At 40.5% G+C, this 17241-nt stretch overlaps 1 protein-coding gene across 4 annotated transcripts in view; it reads right to left on the bottom strand.

Annotated features, from left to right (window-relative positions):
• Nucleotides 1-723: 723 nt before the first annotated feature.
• cpeb4b (cytoplasmic polyadenylation element binding protein 4b) overlaps nucleotides 724-17241 on the bottom strand; it is a 31086-nt gene continuing 14568 nt past the window's right edge. The window contains exons 4-11 of one of the 4 annotated variants that reach the window (XM_052046617.1): nucleotides 15182-15232; nucleotides 12326-12349; nucleotides 10613-10783; nucleotides 9555-9644; nucleotides 9360-9478; nucleotides 9147-9261; nucleotides 3171-3352; nucleotides 724-2406 (exon numbers count right to left, since the gene is read on the bottom strand). In XM_052046617.1, the coding sequence (XP_051902577.1) occupies nucleotides 2179-2406; nucleotides 3171-3352; nucleotides 9147-9261; nucleotides 9360-9478; nucleotides 9555-9644; nucleotides 10613-10783; nucleotides 12326-12349; nucleotides 15182-15232 (980 nt within the window). In that variant the 3' untranslated portion in view covers nucleotides 724-2178. The remainder of the gene's footprint in view (nucleotides 2407-3170; nucleotides 3353-9146; nucleotides 9262-9359; nucleotides 9479-9554; nucleotides 9645-10612; nucleotides 10784-12325; nucleotides 12350-15181; nucleotides 15233-17241) is intronic. The other 3 variants (XM_052046619.1, XM_052046618.1, XM_052046620.1) reach the window with 3 other exon arrangements.

Raw genomic sequence — 17241 nt, 5'->3', positions numbered from 1 at the left:
TTTATTTTTTTGTCTTTTTAAATGATTTCTCGCCATGCTATTAGAATCACTGAGTGGAAACATCAAGTGTAGGAAAAGCTAAGAAGACCAAAAGAGCGGATACACTTTGGTCTCTCCTCGGCAAATGCGTCGTCGCACGTATAGTTGGAAAGAGTCGTCAGCACTGAAATGTATAAAAAGCATAATTGAAAATAATATATTTCTTGAAATCACTCCGCTCATGTTTTTTTTCCTCCTCTTCTTTAAAATGAACATTTCCATATATGCAGATCTCTCAGTAACAAAAGTACAAAAGCTACCTTTCACAATGTGAAAAAATTGAGGTATTGCAAAAAGGAGTTCCCCATAGTTGTGAAAAATGTGCCTAAAATGACTGCCGGAAATAAAAAGAAGGGAAAAAAAAGATATTTAGAAAAGTAGTGCATAATAAATGCTTATATGTGCATGACAAAATAATTTAGGCTAGAAAACACTGTTCCAAAAAATCAGCAGGCCATGTATAAAATAATTTTCTCATCATCTCATTTTGAACAGCAAATTCTTCACAAAGTGTTTGAAAATATCCCGGGTGCAAAAAGCCATATGAGGATCCTCACTCACAAGCAAAATCAAGTTTTCTCTGCACTCCTCCTCTACTAAAATGGGAGGATTTTGTCAAAAACTCACTTCCACTGCGTGAATGTGCACATTTATGTTGTTTTTATTTTTTTGAGGGGGGGTGGGGGGAAGGGGGCCTCAAAGGAAGTCTATATATGGTCGCCGTTAATACCAATGGGAGTTTTACTGCACTGCTAACATTTTTATTTTCATTTTATATTCATTAAGGCCAATCTTTGGTTCTCTGCAATCCTTCGGGGGCGGGGGCTTCTACGCAGGAAATGAGTTACAGTGCGACGCGCTAATGCACGGACATCTTTGGTTCCCCAACCTGCTGGATTTAGGAAGGGGGCCGGGGGGGGCTCCTCACGTGTGAGTATTGTAGTAGACTGTCTTCAGTTATGCTTCTAAAACACATAGATGCTGAGTCGGGTTAGCTTTGCTCGATAGGGGGAGGGAATATGGAGGCCATATTTGAACAGCTCCGATGTAAAATAGAGCTCTGTGATTTTTTTTTTGTTTCTGTTTGTTCTTAATTTGGTGGCAGCCCCATACAAACAGGGAAAAAAGGCTGATTGCTTTTTTTTCCCCTCAGATGTGACCGGTATTGTCAGGTTTTGGGTCTAAAACTGATGAGGAGAGGGGGCCCCGGAGCCACACATTGCCATACATTCCCATAATGCACTCTGCGCACGACCGCGTAGGTTTCCGTTACAAAAATAAAAAGGTGACGACGAAGCTAGCGAGTACAAAAAGTGTGCGAGTAACATCGTAGCTCCGCCCGGAAAAACAGAACAACACGGGCAGGTGTTCATGACTTGCTGTTCTCTTCTTTTTTTTTTTTTAAACTGCATCCGGCACATTAGCAGCTGAGTTTGAGGTATTAGTTTTTGCATGTCATGATGGAGATCGAAATTATGTGTCGAGATCTTTTTTTTTCTGAGAGAAAGAGAGAGAGAGAGAGAGAGAGACTGTGTTTGGCTTTCAGGGCTTCTCTATCCTGTGCCGCTAGCTATTATAACAGCTTTGGTTATCAACTAAGGGTATACTGGTATATTCTAGAACATGAAATAAGTGCACTCTTCTTCAGCAACACCTTTTTTTTTTTCTTCAATTCAACATTTGCTCATAAGCCTCGCATTGGCGTCTTGGAAAAATCTAAAACGAGCTCTGCTACAAAATAATCTCAAATGTCAAATCAAAGAGTTTGTTGGGGGGGGGCTCTTATAATAATAAAAAAATAATAATACATGAAGGAAAGCATGCCGATTGAAGAGCAGAGTACCAGAGCACACTTCAACTTTCCTATATATTCTTTTTTTCTTTTCTCTTTTTTTTTTGGAACAATCATTTCATTTCAAAAAAATAAAACAAACAACATTACACTTCTTTTTTCCTTGCTGGACATAGTTGATATAAATCCTGTTTTCTCTCGTGAAAATATAAATATGAACTAAAAAAAAAAAAAAACTAAAAAAAAGTTGTTGAGCAAAAAGGAACCAGCAACAGAAAAGTGCATTTATTCATTAAATGATTTTGCGACTCTTGCACTACCTTTGCCATCCTGCTCCCTGCCACCGCTCAGTTCCAGCGGAACGAGATGTGACGCGGCCGGTCACCGCCCTCCTTCACCAGCGGCTTGTGGAACTCACGGCCGGCGCGTGAGTGGATGGCCGCCCAGCAGTACTCGCAGTAGTACTGCAGGCAAGTGACGTTGGCGCAGAAGAACGGCGCAAACTTGCCGCCGCAGCGAGTCCCCTGGCACTCGTCGCACAGCTGGTCGTCCAGCACGTATGGCTTTACTTCCACCTGCGGCGGAGGAGGGAAAGGCATTAAAAAATGTGCTGCGGCTCCTAGGGAGTAAAATATTAAATGAGAACAAAAAGAAGATTCATTGACAAAACCTAATGCATCTTTGTTCAACTATCCTCTGCAGGATGTGAATGGCTTGGTGACGGGCCAAACAAAAACATCCTCCACTAGTTAAGTAGTTTTCAAATTGTAGTACAAGTACCACGAATGGTATGTGTGCTCCCCCTTGTGGTATGAAGAAGAATCACTGCCTAAGTGTAGTTCAGTTCAATCTGCTTTTGAACTTCTACATTTGCATGTAATCTTAAACAACTGGTTTTATTTTTTTCAAAGACTTATTGAAGTAGATTCCTTCTCCCCCTCTAAGCGTAGTATTAATGTTCAAACAGTGCATAATGGTGCAGTGGCTTACAATATTAAATTAATTTTTGTCTCATTTCTTGATGAACATATTGTATTTTAATGCTGGCCATGATGGTGGTACTTAGGAGAGCTAACACATTGTAACGATTATATAAAAATGTGAAAATCATATCACTAAATGGCAGACTGTTAATCCGTGTAACTAACTACCTGCTGCCATTCAGACAAAGTCATGGCTTTGCGTTGAATTAAAAAGCCCCAGAGTTCTCACTGGCTAAGTCATTTTGTATCACCTATTTCTTCACTTGCCGCTAAATAACGCTTACGAGTAAGACTCAAGTTGGTACACAACAAATTAGGAAAAGATGTGAGACGAGGTCACATTTCTTTCCACAAACCCGTTTATCGATTTCTCCATGCTGCAGCTGCACAAAGCGAGCACTGATAGCAGCAATGTAACTCTGCTGATTAGAGAAGGCGACCCGCCCAGCTCCTTTCGGGTACTTCAGCTCGGGATCCGTGTCGATGCCGGCGTAGCAGACGCCGCCGTACAGGCGGTCCATGATCATGGCCAGTTCCACTGCGAACAAAAGACCCAACGCAACAAATCAACATTGTCTCTCGATAGAATGTTCTTTTCAGTTTGTTATACAAGTTTCAGTTTTTGAATTGTAATACCGGAAATAAAACAAATGAACGTTTTGACAATCTTCAAAATGATTGCATGCGTATGTTACATGTGAACCTGAAGATAGGTACACAATATTATCAGATAAAAGGATAGTGGTGAAATGCATTTAAAAACTGTGAAGTAATATTTGAAAATCCAAAATGAAACATTGGATGTCACAAGTAATACAAAAAAACATGAAATACATAATTGTATTTCATAAAATCGACAAAGCGATAGTTTTTCCCAAGTGATATCTTTCTGAGCCACAAACCCGGAAATGTGACATCATTTTACAAAGAATGCTCATTGACATCAGCATATAATTCATTCGCTTGGCGAGAACGCAGTTGTATCATTGCAGCACCTGACAATACAGGGTCATTTGTGGGTTAGAAACGCCTTACTATACATGGTCGTTTTTTTGGGCCAAAAACGCCTTACGATACATGTATCGTAAGGCTTTTTTGTCATCACTTTGTCATCAAATTTGGCTAAATTTCAGCACATTTTTCAGGCGATAAAAACAACCATCTATAGTAAGGCATTTTTAGCCGACAAAAATGACCATGTATAGTTAGGTGTTTTTAGCCGAAAAAAACGACCATCTATAGTAAGGTGTTTTTTGCTGAAAAAAACAACCATGTTTTTTAAGGCGTTTTTAGCAGAAGATTTTTGCCGAAAAAAAACGACCACGTATAGTAAAGCATTTTTAGCAGAAAAAAACCGACCATGTATAGTAATGCATTTTAACTGGAAAAAACGACCATGTATAGTAAGGCCTTTTTTGCCGAAAAAAACGACCATCTATAGTAAGGTGTTTTTTGCTGAAAAAAACAACCATGTTTTTTAAGGCGTTTTTAGCAGAAGATTTTTGCCGAAAAAAACGACCATGTATAGTAAGGCGTTTTTTGCTGGGAAAAAAACAACCATGTATAGTAAGGCATTTTTAGCCGAAAAAAACTGACCACGTATAGTAAAAACGACCATGTATAGTAAGGCGTTTTTAGCCGAAAAAAACCGACCATGTATAGTAAGGCATTTATAGCCGAAAAAAACGACCATGTATAGTAAGGCATTTTTAGCCGAAAAAAACCTACCATGTAGTAAGGCATTTTTAGCCGAAAAAAACGACCATGTGTAGTAAGGCGTTTTTTTGCTGAAAAAAACGACCATGTATAGTAAGGCGTTTTTAGCAGAAAAATTTTGCCAAAAAAACGACCATGTATATAATAAGGAGTTTTTAGCCGAAAAAAAACGACCAAATAGTAAGGCATTTTTAGCCGAAAAAAACAACCATGTACAGTAAGGCATTTTTAGCCGAAAAAAACCTACCATGTAGTAAGGCATTTTTAGCCGAAAAAAAACAACCATGTATAGTAAGGTGTTTTAACGACCATATATAGTAAGGCATTTTTAGCCGAAAAAAACGACCATGTATAGTAAGGCATTTTTAGCCGAAAAAAACGACCATGTATAGTAAGGCATTTTTAGCCGAAAAAAACCCGACCAAATAGTAAGGCGTTTTTAGCCGAAAAAAACCAACCATATATAGTAAGGCATTTTTAGCCGAAAAAAACGACCATATATAGTAAGGCATTTTTAGCCGAAAAAAACCTACCATGTAGTAAGGCATTTTTAGCCGAAAAAAACAACCATGTATAGTAAGGTGTTTTAACGACCATATATAGTAAGGCATTTTTAGCCGAAAAAAACGACCATGTATAGTAAGGCATTTTTAGCCGAAAAAAACGACCATGTATAGTAAGGCATTTTTAGCCGAAAAAAAATGACCAAATAGTAAGGCGTTTTTAGCCGAAAAAAAACGACCATATATAGTAAGGTATTTTTAGCCGAAAAAAACCTACCATGTAGTAAGGCATTTTTAGCCGAAAAAAACGACCATGTAAGGCATTTTTAGCCGAAAAAAACGACCATGTATAGTAAGGCGTTTTAGCCGAAAACATGACCATGTATAGTAAGGCGTTTTTTGCTGAAAAAAAACGACCATGTATAGTAAGGCATTTTTAGCACAAAAAACGACCATGTATATATAGTAAGGCGTTTTAAGCCGAAAAAAACGACCAAGTATAGTTAGGCGTTTTTTGCTGAAAAAAACAACCATGTAATTTAGTAAGGCATTTTTAGCAGAAAATTTTTGCCGAAAAAAACGACCATGTATATAGGAAGGAGTTTTTAGCCGAACAAAACGACCATGTATACTAAGGCATTTTTAGCCGAAAAAAAACGACCAAATAGTAAGGCGTTTTTATCCGAAAAAAACGACCATATATAGTAAGGCATTTTTAGCCGAAAAAAACGACCATGTATAGTAAGGCGTTTTTAGCCGAAAAAAAACGACCAAATAGTAAGGCGTTTTTAGCCGAAAAAAACGACCATGTATATAGTAAGGCGTTTTAAGCCGAAAAAAAACGACCATGTATATAGTAAGAAGTTTTTAGCCGAAAAAAACTATCATGTATAGTAAGGCATTTTTAGCCGGAAAAAAACGACCATGTATAGTAAGGCGTTTTTAGCCGAAAACACGACCATGTATAGTAAGGCGTTTTTTGCTGAAAAAAAACGACCATGTATAGAATAAGGCATTTTTAGCCGAAAAAAAACGACCATGTATAGTAAGGCGTTTTTAGCAGAAATAAACCACCATGTATAGTAAGGCGTTTTTAGCCGAAAAAAACGACCATATATAGTAAGGCATTTTTAGCCGAAAAAAACCCCGACCATGTATACTAGGGCATTTTTAGCCGAAAAAAAACGACCACGTATAATAATATATATATACATGGTCGTTTTTTCTGTTAGCCGAAAAAACGACCATGTATAGTAAGGCGTTTTTAACAGAAAAAAGCGACCATGTATAGTAAGGCATTTTTAGCAGAAAAAATGACCATGTATAGTAGGGCGTTTTTAGCCGAAAAAAACGACCATCTATAGTAAGGCATTTTTAGCCAAAAAAACCAACCATGTATAGTAAGGCGTTTTTAACAGAAAAAACGACCATGTATATATATATTATTATACGTGGTCGTTTTTTTTCGGCTAAAAATGCCCTAGTATACATGGTCGGGGGTTTTTTCGGCTAAAAATGCCTTACTATATATGGTCGTTTTTTTCGGCTAAAAACGCCTTACTATACATGGTGGTTTATTTCTGCTAAAAACGCCTTACTATACATGGTCGTTTTTTTTCGGCTAAAAAAACGGCTAAAAAAACGGCTTCCAATACATGGTTGTTTTTTTCGGCTAAAAATGCCTTACTATCCATGGCCATTTTTTCTGGCTAAAAACGCCTTACTATACATGGTCGCTTTTTGCGGGCTAAAAACAGCTTACTATATATACATAGTCGTTTTTTGGGGGTTAAAAACGCCTTTCGATACATGGTCGTTTTTTTCGGCCAAAAACATCTTACTATACATGGTTGTGTTTTGGGGTGAAAAACGCATATTATAGATCAGTGGTTCTTAACCTCCACCCAGTTCATCTGCATAATCACCGAACCCTTCATTCGTGAAAAATAAAATTACGATATATATTTTTTTACAAATTTGAGACATAAAAAATGCATTTTTTAAAAACAGAAAAAAAGTAAACAAAATTTCAAGACCTAAGTATACGTTTTTTTAAATTGTGTACAAAATGAACCAGCCAGTGATGGCCAAGCGGGGGTGTCATAACTAATTGACATGTTGAATTCGGTGTGCCTCAACCTCCATGGCAGAAGCTCTGTCGAACCTCTGAGACCAATTCACCGAACCCCTAGGGTTCCATCGAACCCAGGTTAAGAACCACTGCTCTAAATATTCCCCCAAAGCTGGTTGGGTAAGGTGACTTCACACCGGACCTTTAAGGAAGCCAAAATTCAGAACTTGAGACCTTCTTATGGCCATATCTATCAAAAGTGAAACCTCTACTTTCCTTGGATTGATAATCCAAATCATATAATTGATATCCTCGAATAAACCAACATTCTGTTCAGTATGAAACATTTATACTTTCATTGCCGCTTTCAAAGTGCAGTAAAATGCTCAACAAAAAGAAATGCTGATCTTTTTTTTTCTTGTCAAGACCGGAGAACATGACATTTTGAGACCTTCGTTCATCCGATTTTGGGATTAATCACATAATTTAAAGGAAATTAAAAAGTGGATTTTGGAAAAACAAAAGAAAGACTTTACACTCTACAATAGAAATGCCAACAGTCCATAGCCGTTTGATCGCTGGCATTAACGCAAATACAGCACTGGAATCTAACACACACAAACAAACACACACACTTGCACACCTAATCAGGATTAAAATATTAAATCCCACAAGTTCATATTCCAAAGGGTGACCCAGAGAGCACAGGCCAAGTGTGAAGGTGAAAGCTGATGATTTCAGCAACTGTAGCACACCGGGTGTGAGCGCTGCGCCCCAACACAAGCCTATCACGTGTCAGAACACCAGCGAGCATTTGCTTACAGCTGACATTTCAAAGACTGGCAGCGAAGCAATTAAGCAAATGTCGGAACACATGAGCAGGGATAAAGCGCCGAGATCGTACTGATCAAAGCCGAGTTAAACGTGAACAGCGCGACGAAAACTGGTTGGGAGCTAAAACGGGAAAGCAGGACAGATTGCAGATGCATCTGCACATCATCCGCGCCTTGTGTTTGCATTGCAACACTATCGGAAGCGGTGCTCAAAATTGAAATCACGGGTATCTTCTGCTACTTTGATTCCTGAGCTTCCACATTGGCAATTCAAAAGGGTATCTGACATCTAACGTTGTGGACCTTTTTCATGCCAACCGGATCAAATTTACACCTCACCATCAGCAAATGTGGCCATGTTATAAATAGGATTACATTTTCCAGGGGAGTACTTTCACGGAATAAGGTGGTTCCTTGAGATACGAGTTTAACTGGTTATTTGACCATGGCTGTGATTCCTAACCTTTGCATTGAAATGGATGGAAATGCCCTCAAAAGGTCAGAGACCAAAGATTTGAACGTTTTTCTTGACACCTCTGGAACCTCTTTACAATGCTTAATAACCACTAAATACAATTGTGTGGTTGCAATTTCACGTCACAGAAGACAAAATAATTTGGTGGCTGCGGTGGCATGCAGTCGTGGGCTCTTCCGTGTTCAGTCGCTCTCCGCGGGCTTCAGTACTTCAACAATGGTCCATTCATCATGTTGCAGTTGGTTGCACGAATGCTGAAGGGAGTGGCAAAAATGTCTTCGGCTTTCCGAAGGATAGAGAAACACGTGAACGGTGGATAAGAAACGCAATCGGCAGGGAGTGCGGTTTGACCCAGGATGAAAACAGCAACAATTTTTCCCTCTGCAAACGCGACTTCAATGCCTAGCAGCGGGGTGGGGGGCCGGACCTTGGTCTTCATGGTGCATTCGAGAAGGCAAGAGGTGAGGAGTTATTTGCATGCACCTACGACACGTCACGATGGTGATTATGAATTGAGCAGTTGGGGGGGGGGGGGGGGGGTTAAAAAAAAAAGTAGTGTAATATGTACTTAGGCCTACATGGCAAGCCACCCGACACAGCAAGAAGAGCTACGTATCGGCCAGTTGGTGAAACAATGTTCTGATTAGCTTTCACACTTTATTAGACAAATAAGCAATACCTGTAGTGCCATTGTTTGTTTTACCTGACAGAAAACTGCCTGACCAATAGCCTACCTGCACGAAGCGGGCGAGGAACACCGCCAACAAAAATTGTTTTCCTTGGGTCCAAAGGCTGGGATCCGTCCATTACAAAATCACTGTCGTTCAAGTTCCACGGGCGGATCTGGACCTGACGCCAGCAAATTCAACAAAGTCTCATCAACTTTTGACAAAGTTTGAAACACCATGAGCAAAGCCGGCGGATGTTTGCAGGCTATGCCCACTGACCGGCTTGTCTTTGATGGTGGGACTGGAGACGCACAGGTACAGCTTGCCGTCCTCCTCGATGCAGGCGTCGATCAAAGCCTGCACAGAGCTCTCATCCTGGAAGAGCAGGAAGGCGTAACCTGTGCCAAGTAAGAACCGCATGAAGTCACACCGGTCCCGGTGGTGTGCCCGACCACTGCTGTTACTTCATCATACCTTTAGGAGGGAAGTAAGACTTGCTCTCGGCTTTATGAGGCCAGTCGACAAACAGGTGTCCAAAACGCCGGAAACTGGCAGTTATCTCATCTAGAAGAAAATATGACAAGTGAGAATGGACTTGTTTTATTTTTAAAAATTAGGATGTTTATTCATGTGCTTTATTAAAAATATATATATATATTACAAAAAAAACTGCATCAGATTGAAAAGATCAAATAGCAACAACACCATAACATACAAAAATAAGAAAATAAGTTATTTTAGTTGTTGAAAGAAAAAAGTCACAATATCTAAGCTAAATTGGTATTTTACAGGAAAGAAAGCCATATGAGAAGATTTCACAAAATTAAATGCTGCGTACAAGAAAAAAAATGAAATTATGGATATAATCATAATTTTCACCCCAAAATTATTGAAAGAGAAAAAAAGCAACATTTTTAGAACGTAATCATTTGACAAGAAAAAAGTGTGACTATACAGTATATATATATATATATATATATATATATATATATATATATATATATATATATATATATATATACACACATATTTTTTTAAAGGTTATTTTGCAACCTGGACAAACACATTCATGTTTTACGTACAAAGCACACTTATTATTACTACTCAAAAAATAATTTGTCAATTTTTTTTACTTAAAAAGCAGTCTTGTTACAAGGATAAAATCAAGAAATAAATTAGCCCGCATTTCACGGTGTCAATAAAATAATAAGAAAATAGTGTCCTTTTTATTTTAAAAAAATGTAATCGAGCCAAAGTGGTTGAAATATTCATGCCTTAAGTCACACTTGTACAATTTTAGTTAAACTATTATTTTATATTTACTTTTTAATTCTTGCTCATATTTTATTATGTATTAGTATTTAATAGTAGTAACATTATTTATTTTTTTAATCCAAACAAACAAACCCATGTCCATAGTTCTCCGCTCATAACAGAAACTTTTTTCCACTGCTTCTTGTAAAATCACCACGTTGGCACTTCACGAACGTCTCGGATGGCCCTGAAATACAATGCGGCAGCTGCGAGTGTACCTTCATCTATATCTGGGGGCAATCCTCCCACAAAGACCTTGCGTGAGTAGCGCTCTACGCGTTCGCCATTCTGGTGAGGAAAGCAGTGTGGAGAGCCCAGGCCTGCCAGACCCTGATCGCCACGCTCGTCATCAGGGAAGCCATCCTCCATGGGAAAGAGGGAGGAATGGCCTAGAAGAAAAGAGGGGAGAGAGAAAGGTTGGTTGAGGAAAGAGGTCGGCAACAATGCTTTTTAATCTGGCATCCTTACAACTGTGTCTTTAATATGAACACCACCATCTGCCAGCAGCTTTGAAATTAGAGTCTACACGTTCATGACGGCAGTCGCATTCCAGACCCAAGAATGACAATCCACAAAATAGAGCAACCACCAAAAAAAAAAAATGCCCCACCCACACACGTAAACATTTAAATACCGGTACATTTTTTAAACACACTGGCCGATCACAATCGTCGTCCCATCGATCGGGGCACCACTAAAAGACATTGTAAGTATATTTGAAAACACAAAAAAAATGTAGCATAAAAATGTATAGAAATGATCAGATTTTTAGGTTCCCTCGATTTCAGTCATGGATATTTTTTTTTGTCTTGCACTGTGCACCACCAAATGCAAGCTGGCTCACTCACTTTACAGGGGTGTCTTGAGTTCCACAGGCCCCGCCCCCAATAGTGTTCATCCAGTTACATTTGCATACCTGTTGCAAGAGAATTTGCAAACGTGTGCATGTCTATAGGATGAAGGTTAATGAGTGAGAGAAAAGCTCGTTGGATGTTTTATAAATTTTTTGGTCAACATTAAATGTTCAATTAGCCCGCGTTACACTGTCTCAGTATTCGCTGGCTACCGAATATGATTATTCGGTGTTATTAAAACCCAAAAATGCAATTGGTGATGATTAAATTTTTAACTATAATCGCCATCGTGTCATGATAAAAGTTAACCGTTGAGCCCATCAATACAAATAACAAGTTAATTTTTTTTAACAACCTAATCCTCTTACGCTGTAATCAGTGAAATGTTTTGAAAGACATAGAAACTATATATAATCACAACAAATTTATAACTGGAAAAATCTGCAATACAGGTGGAGGGATTACTGCAACGTTGTGAAAAATAAGAAAACACGTTTTTTTTCTCCATAGTTGGGGACAACTGACCAGGCATGCACACAAGTTGCCTTACGCTCGACATAGCTTGACAGAGGATTGCGTGAGTACGCGTGTGGTGTGTTGGAGGGGTTAAGCCCTCCCTTGCCTATGCCTGCTCCAATACAACCTGCCCTGAGCTGCTTTATAAAGATTTATGCCAGGGAGTTAGCTCAGCTACAGCTTGCAGGATGCACTGCACTGCATTGTAGTGTGTATTTGTGTGTGTGTGTGTGCGTGTGTGTCGAACCATGTGCCTGGACTCCAGTCTTTTTTCTGTGCCTCATTAAATTTCAGCTAAATGCTAACAAGCGGCAATATTCTTGCATAACATGCGTGCGTATAAATGTGTTCAGCAGTCCAACGTAAGATTGCAAACATAAGCTTGTAAACGACACACGTTTAACACTTGGGAGAGTCATGCAGATGACGGATCACTGGAAATTGATATGAGCGCTGAGCCAAAAGCCAATAGAAGCAGAACAAAATGGCATCACGTCACAAAGCAACAGTGAGATGGACAGCGTGGACTTTATGCGGATAGGTCCGTGATTATGTTGTTACCTCGTCTCCTGCTATAACTCCTGGCTGCATGTGAAATCAAAGAAAAGGGTGATTATAGAGGACGGACATACATTGTATCAGTAAGCATGCCGGGTGGTTGTGTGATAGCAGAAAGGATGTTACCCACCATTTTCATTTATGCGTTAGCTACGGAACTAAAGCAGCACGATCGGTGTTTGTGTGTGCGGCTCGACGCACACAAATAAAAGGGCATTTGAAATCATTTTGCCACCACTGAATATGGATACACTGACGATTTTGATTAAATAGGAGTTGTCTCATCTCATTCAACTGCATAAACCGGCTAAGAACAGAATTACATTCTACTTGCTATTGTTGAAATATGAACATGAATGGTTAGCGTGTCTTGCTTTACAGTCGAGAGGTCCGAGATTCGAGTCTCTGTGGGTTTTACATTTTCTCCCTGTGCTTGTGTGCGTTTTTTATTTATGGTCACATTCCAAAAATGATGCAAATTGCCACTGGGCGTGATTATGTATGTAAAAATCTCAACCTTCATTCTATGCAATTTCCACCGGTCTTATGCTGTGATATGACAAGCATCTCTTTCTACATCACTTATGTTCAGGGTAATGGGTTGCTGGAGTTTATCCCAGCTAAGTTCGGGACACAGACAGACACTAATTCATACTCGCACCATCACTAAGGGAGAAGTGAAACCACGCTGACTGCACAAAAAGGCAGCAAAGTGAACCGACCATTCGTGTCGATACAAACACTAGATGGATCCCACTTCCAGGTGATGGAAAACAAAAAGAAAATTAAAAATGTACCAATTATGATAAACATTCTGTTCATCATTCATTGAGAATTATGACAATGAATTTATGATTGCACAGTGGAACCTCCAAAGTGGAACACATCAACTCCAATATGCTAGTTGGCTAAGTGGTTGCTCGGTTTGTTTGTCGTTTCCACATAACTACACTAACATATGTCAGGTATATCAAATATTTACTCCAGCATGCTATAAGTAACAGTCTCACATCACTTAATGGCAAGTGTAAAAGTGAGGCTAACCACTGTAGGGCAAGCAAAAATAAACTTCACCCTTTGAAGACACCTGACAAACAGAAAGGTGTTTATAGCACAATACTGTGAACTGAGTAGCATTTCTCCAGTTAGATTTAAATTTCTGCCCCCCCAAAAGTTTAAATAAAACTAAAAAAATATTTCCCACTTACTTTGCTTGAAGTCTCACTAGATTTGGTGTATGATGACAGTTTGAGCCATTATGTGACTTGTGAGGTAAAGTAAAGCACCGCCCCAAAAATTGTTCGAATTGCCAGTTTAAATGCGGCTATACCAAAGCTATGATTCCAACACAATTTCGTATCACATTTAACTTTAAAAATCAATAGCCAATACTAAGTGCATTTATACACACTTGACAAGAGACACGGAGGAGTGCTTGGGTAAGGACGTGAGAAAAAATGGACACCTACTGTCATCTTAACAGTAATGGTCCAAAACTGATAATGGTATACAGTAGGGTTGTTGGGCTCCTGAGCCGTTTCACTTCATCAATATGTCATTAACGCCAATTACTTGTTTCCTGTGAGCCAGGAATTTTCCACCACCTTGTGGCATCTTCAGAGGTTACAGAAAGAGCACAAAACCACACAAATAGGTTTTTCAGGGAACAGATGATGAAAGCTTTTCGAGAACATTTTAGTTGAACTTTGTGGACACTATCAGTAAAAAAAAGTGTCGACATACTATATATTATGCCATCGATTGAGAAACTGAATGATGGGTTGTGGGTTCCGCTGCAACATGTTGGTTATCAAGTCGATGCTCGATACGTGACCCTTGCGTCCACAGAGCTTGGATGGCCCAACGGCGCTTATCACACACGTTTTGAAAGCACAATGGCGTCCTCTAAAGCTGCTCTGAAACGTATTGCGACGCAGTACACGCCGCAGAGATTGCAGCACCGAGCCATCGAAAACTAGTCGCAACCGAGAGAGGATGAAGAGGCCAGAATACACACGAGCACTAATCTCCAAGCTCCCACAGTGAACTTTCCAACCCAGATGGACATTAACTCTGGGGGAAGGTCAAAGAGGGAGGGAGGCGGGAGGAAAGAGAAAGACAGACAGAGTGCAAAAGAAGGAGGCATATTGAAGCGAATCAGAGTTCTATAAAAAGATGAGCGTGTGCGAGAGAGGAAAAATTGATTGGAAAGATGCAAAGCAAAAAAAAAAAAAAAGCTGGGGGAAATAAGAGTGAGGGGAGGGATGTGCGCAGCCTTGAGAGGCCTGCCTATCTGCTGGCACCATCTGTCTCAGGGCTCCATGACAGCTCCAGACCATGTGATCCACCCACGTGAGCAGAGGATCGTGAGCACACGACTGGTATTGCCGGTTTACATCCCGGCCCGAGACCAGAATGCAAAAATGCGCATGATGTTTAAAGTACAGCGTGGAAATATTCAACTGCTGCATGACAAATATAATGACTTGCTTTATTTATACAACAACGCAAAATGAGCAAAGTGCCGCATTTCGGGTTTTTCGACGCAGCTTAAGTGACGAATATCATCCTGGCAGGGGTCATGTCAGTTTTGATGTCATTCTCTGAGGGTCATACGAAATTTACGAAAATATGTAAGAAAAAAAAATGAACCACAATGTTTCTTGTGATGAGGAATTTGAGGGTTCGGTGCTTTCGCTCAGTTTATCTGAGGTGTTTTTAGAACTGCGTGGCAAGCTGTGCTGCAAAGTGAGAGCTTCTATGAGTGACGTTTGGAATCGCGCTTGAGTATCGGAACCCCTCATTTCAAATGCCGACAGGCCCACGAAAGCCAAAACCTGAGTAGATCGACATACGTACCATTGAGGGGCAGTGGGTTGTCCCCGCCAGGATGGGGGAACCCCAGACGACCTGCACAGGGAGACACACAACGGTCACATTTAAAATCATGAGCCCCTACTGGCGCTGAATACGGCATTGAGGAAACCAATTAATGATGCCGAGTGCAAAGCAAATTCTTGTGATGCAGGAATTTGATTTATGCCTCACACTGCTTATTCACTGCGACAAAGCCTATCAAAACAGCCGAATAACTTGAGTGCAAATACCTTCCTGTTAACATTCAATGTTTATTTAGTTTCATAATACAGCGGGTACCTTTAAACCTTTTACAGTTAATGCTAGAAAATGTACTTAGAACATGGCCTGTCATGTTGGGGCAACAATTTGAGCTTCGGAACTAATCGATTTGTTTTACATCATTTCCTATTGGGAAAAGTATTAAAAAAACTTAAGACATTAAAGACCATTGTGTTCCAATTTGGAGGTTCCACTGCACTTCAGCATAGAACGGAGGACATCTTTCCAGTAAAAGAGCCCAATTGGTTCTGAAGTTGTCGACTTGAACATGGCTGTATTCGGAGAGTTCATTCGGCGTCTACGAGCGCACTGACAGTTGCCTCCCCATCAATCTCATTAGAGCTTACATCTGTGAGCCACCAGCCCATCGCTGTCCTCTCTCTCGTCGACCTCCATTGCCCTGTCTAAAGCTCTCGGCTCCGCGGGGGCGTCCTGTCAGACTCTGTCCCCGTTTGCCAGGCCCATAAACAACACAACTCGAAATGCGCATGTTGTGATGCCAAACAAGCTTCAAAGTTATACAAGCCCCGCTTTTCTGCAGTGGTGGGGGGAGGGGGGGCGATAATGAGATGAAAAAGCTGAAATAGTACAACCATTGTTGAACGGGCAAGCGACTACCCTGTGATTGGTGCATTCCAACGCCTCTGTCACATGCAAGTCCGCAGGTCCCTCGCCCACAGTGTGGTTATGGCACCCGGCAGCATTGGAGGCATGCTGCGCATCAAACGAGACCTAGATTTCCAAAATCAGGACGGACCGCCCTCGGTTTAAGGGGATGCCGCTGAAACTAAGATTTTATTTTTTTTTCCGCTTGAACCTCATCAAGCTGAACTATGGTGTACTCTGTGTAGTAAAACTGCGGTCCTATACAACAACATGAAAGCACAGCTGATTGCATGTTAATCTTTCATGAGAAAAATCCTGCACTCGCGTCGACGGGGTGGGGTGCGCCCGCAGCGTGAACCTTCCACGAGTGCCGTTATAAGACATGCATGCACAAGCACACACAAACATGTTTGCTGTACATCTGCGTGAATGCGTAGTGGGGCGGCAGAACAGAGGGATCCTTTCTGTCAGTCAAGACAATGCTGGAAGCCATTCAAAGCCACGTCGACAGTCGACATTTTGTCTCTCCCCGGGCCGTCCGCTTTGATTTCTCAAACTTTGCACACAGTTATGGTTCGAATGTGTGCGAAAACATGACGCGTACATTTTTGCATTTTGTTTGCTCATCGGGGTCTCTGGAGCAAGGGGGGAGAGCGCATGACACAGCAAACCGGAGTCACTACTTTGGAGAAAGCGTTCAGTCGCTTTATTAGACTTTGTAAGTGCTAAACTCTGTACACACGACATAAAATATTGGATGTCAGTGCGGAAAAAGCACACCAGACTGAGCCACTGTGTGCGGGACGAGGCCGTGAGGCTGGATCTGGCGTGATGCATCATGTGAAAGCGGCAGAGAAAGAAAAGAGGCACTGTCGTAGAGAAATGTAGGGAGGATGCCTGAAGATAACTAAGGCGGTAAAAATGAGAGTAAACAAGCTTCTGCTATATTCCTAATCGTGCAGATTTAAAACACCAAGTGGTACTTTCACGGTTTGAAGAGTGGTACCTTGAAGCCGGTTGGCCTCAGGATTGGGCGACTTAAAATTTGTCATGGGGGGCAATTGTTTGAAATAATCTGTCCCATAATTAAGACTAATCGCCATCCTAAATCTTGAATCAGTAGTAAAGATAATGTTATATCAAGTTACAGTTCTCATAAATCCTTTTATTCTGTT

The sequence above is a fragment of the Hippocampus zosterae genome, chromosome 16 (assembly GCF_025434085.1).
Source record: "Hippocampus zosterae strain Florida chromosome 16, ASM2543408v3, whole genome shotgun sequence".
NCBI lineage: Eukaryota > Metazoa > Chordata > Actinopteri > Syngnathiformes > Syngnathidae > Hippocampus > Hippocampus zosterae.
The sequence above is the reverse complement of the archived record's forward strand: the minus strand, read 5'-3'. Positions and strand labels throughout refer to the sequence as shown.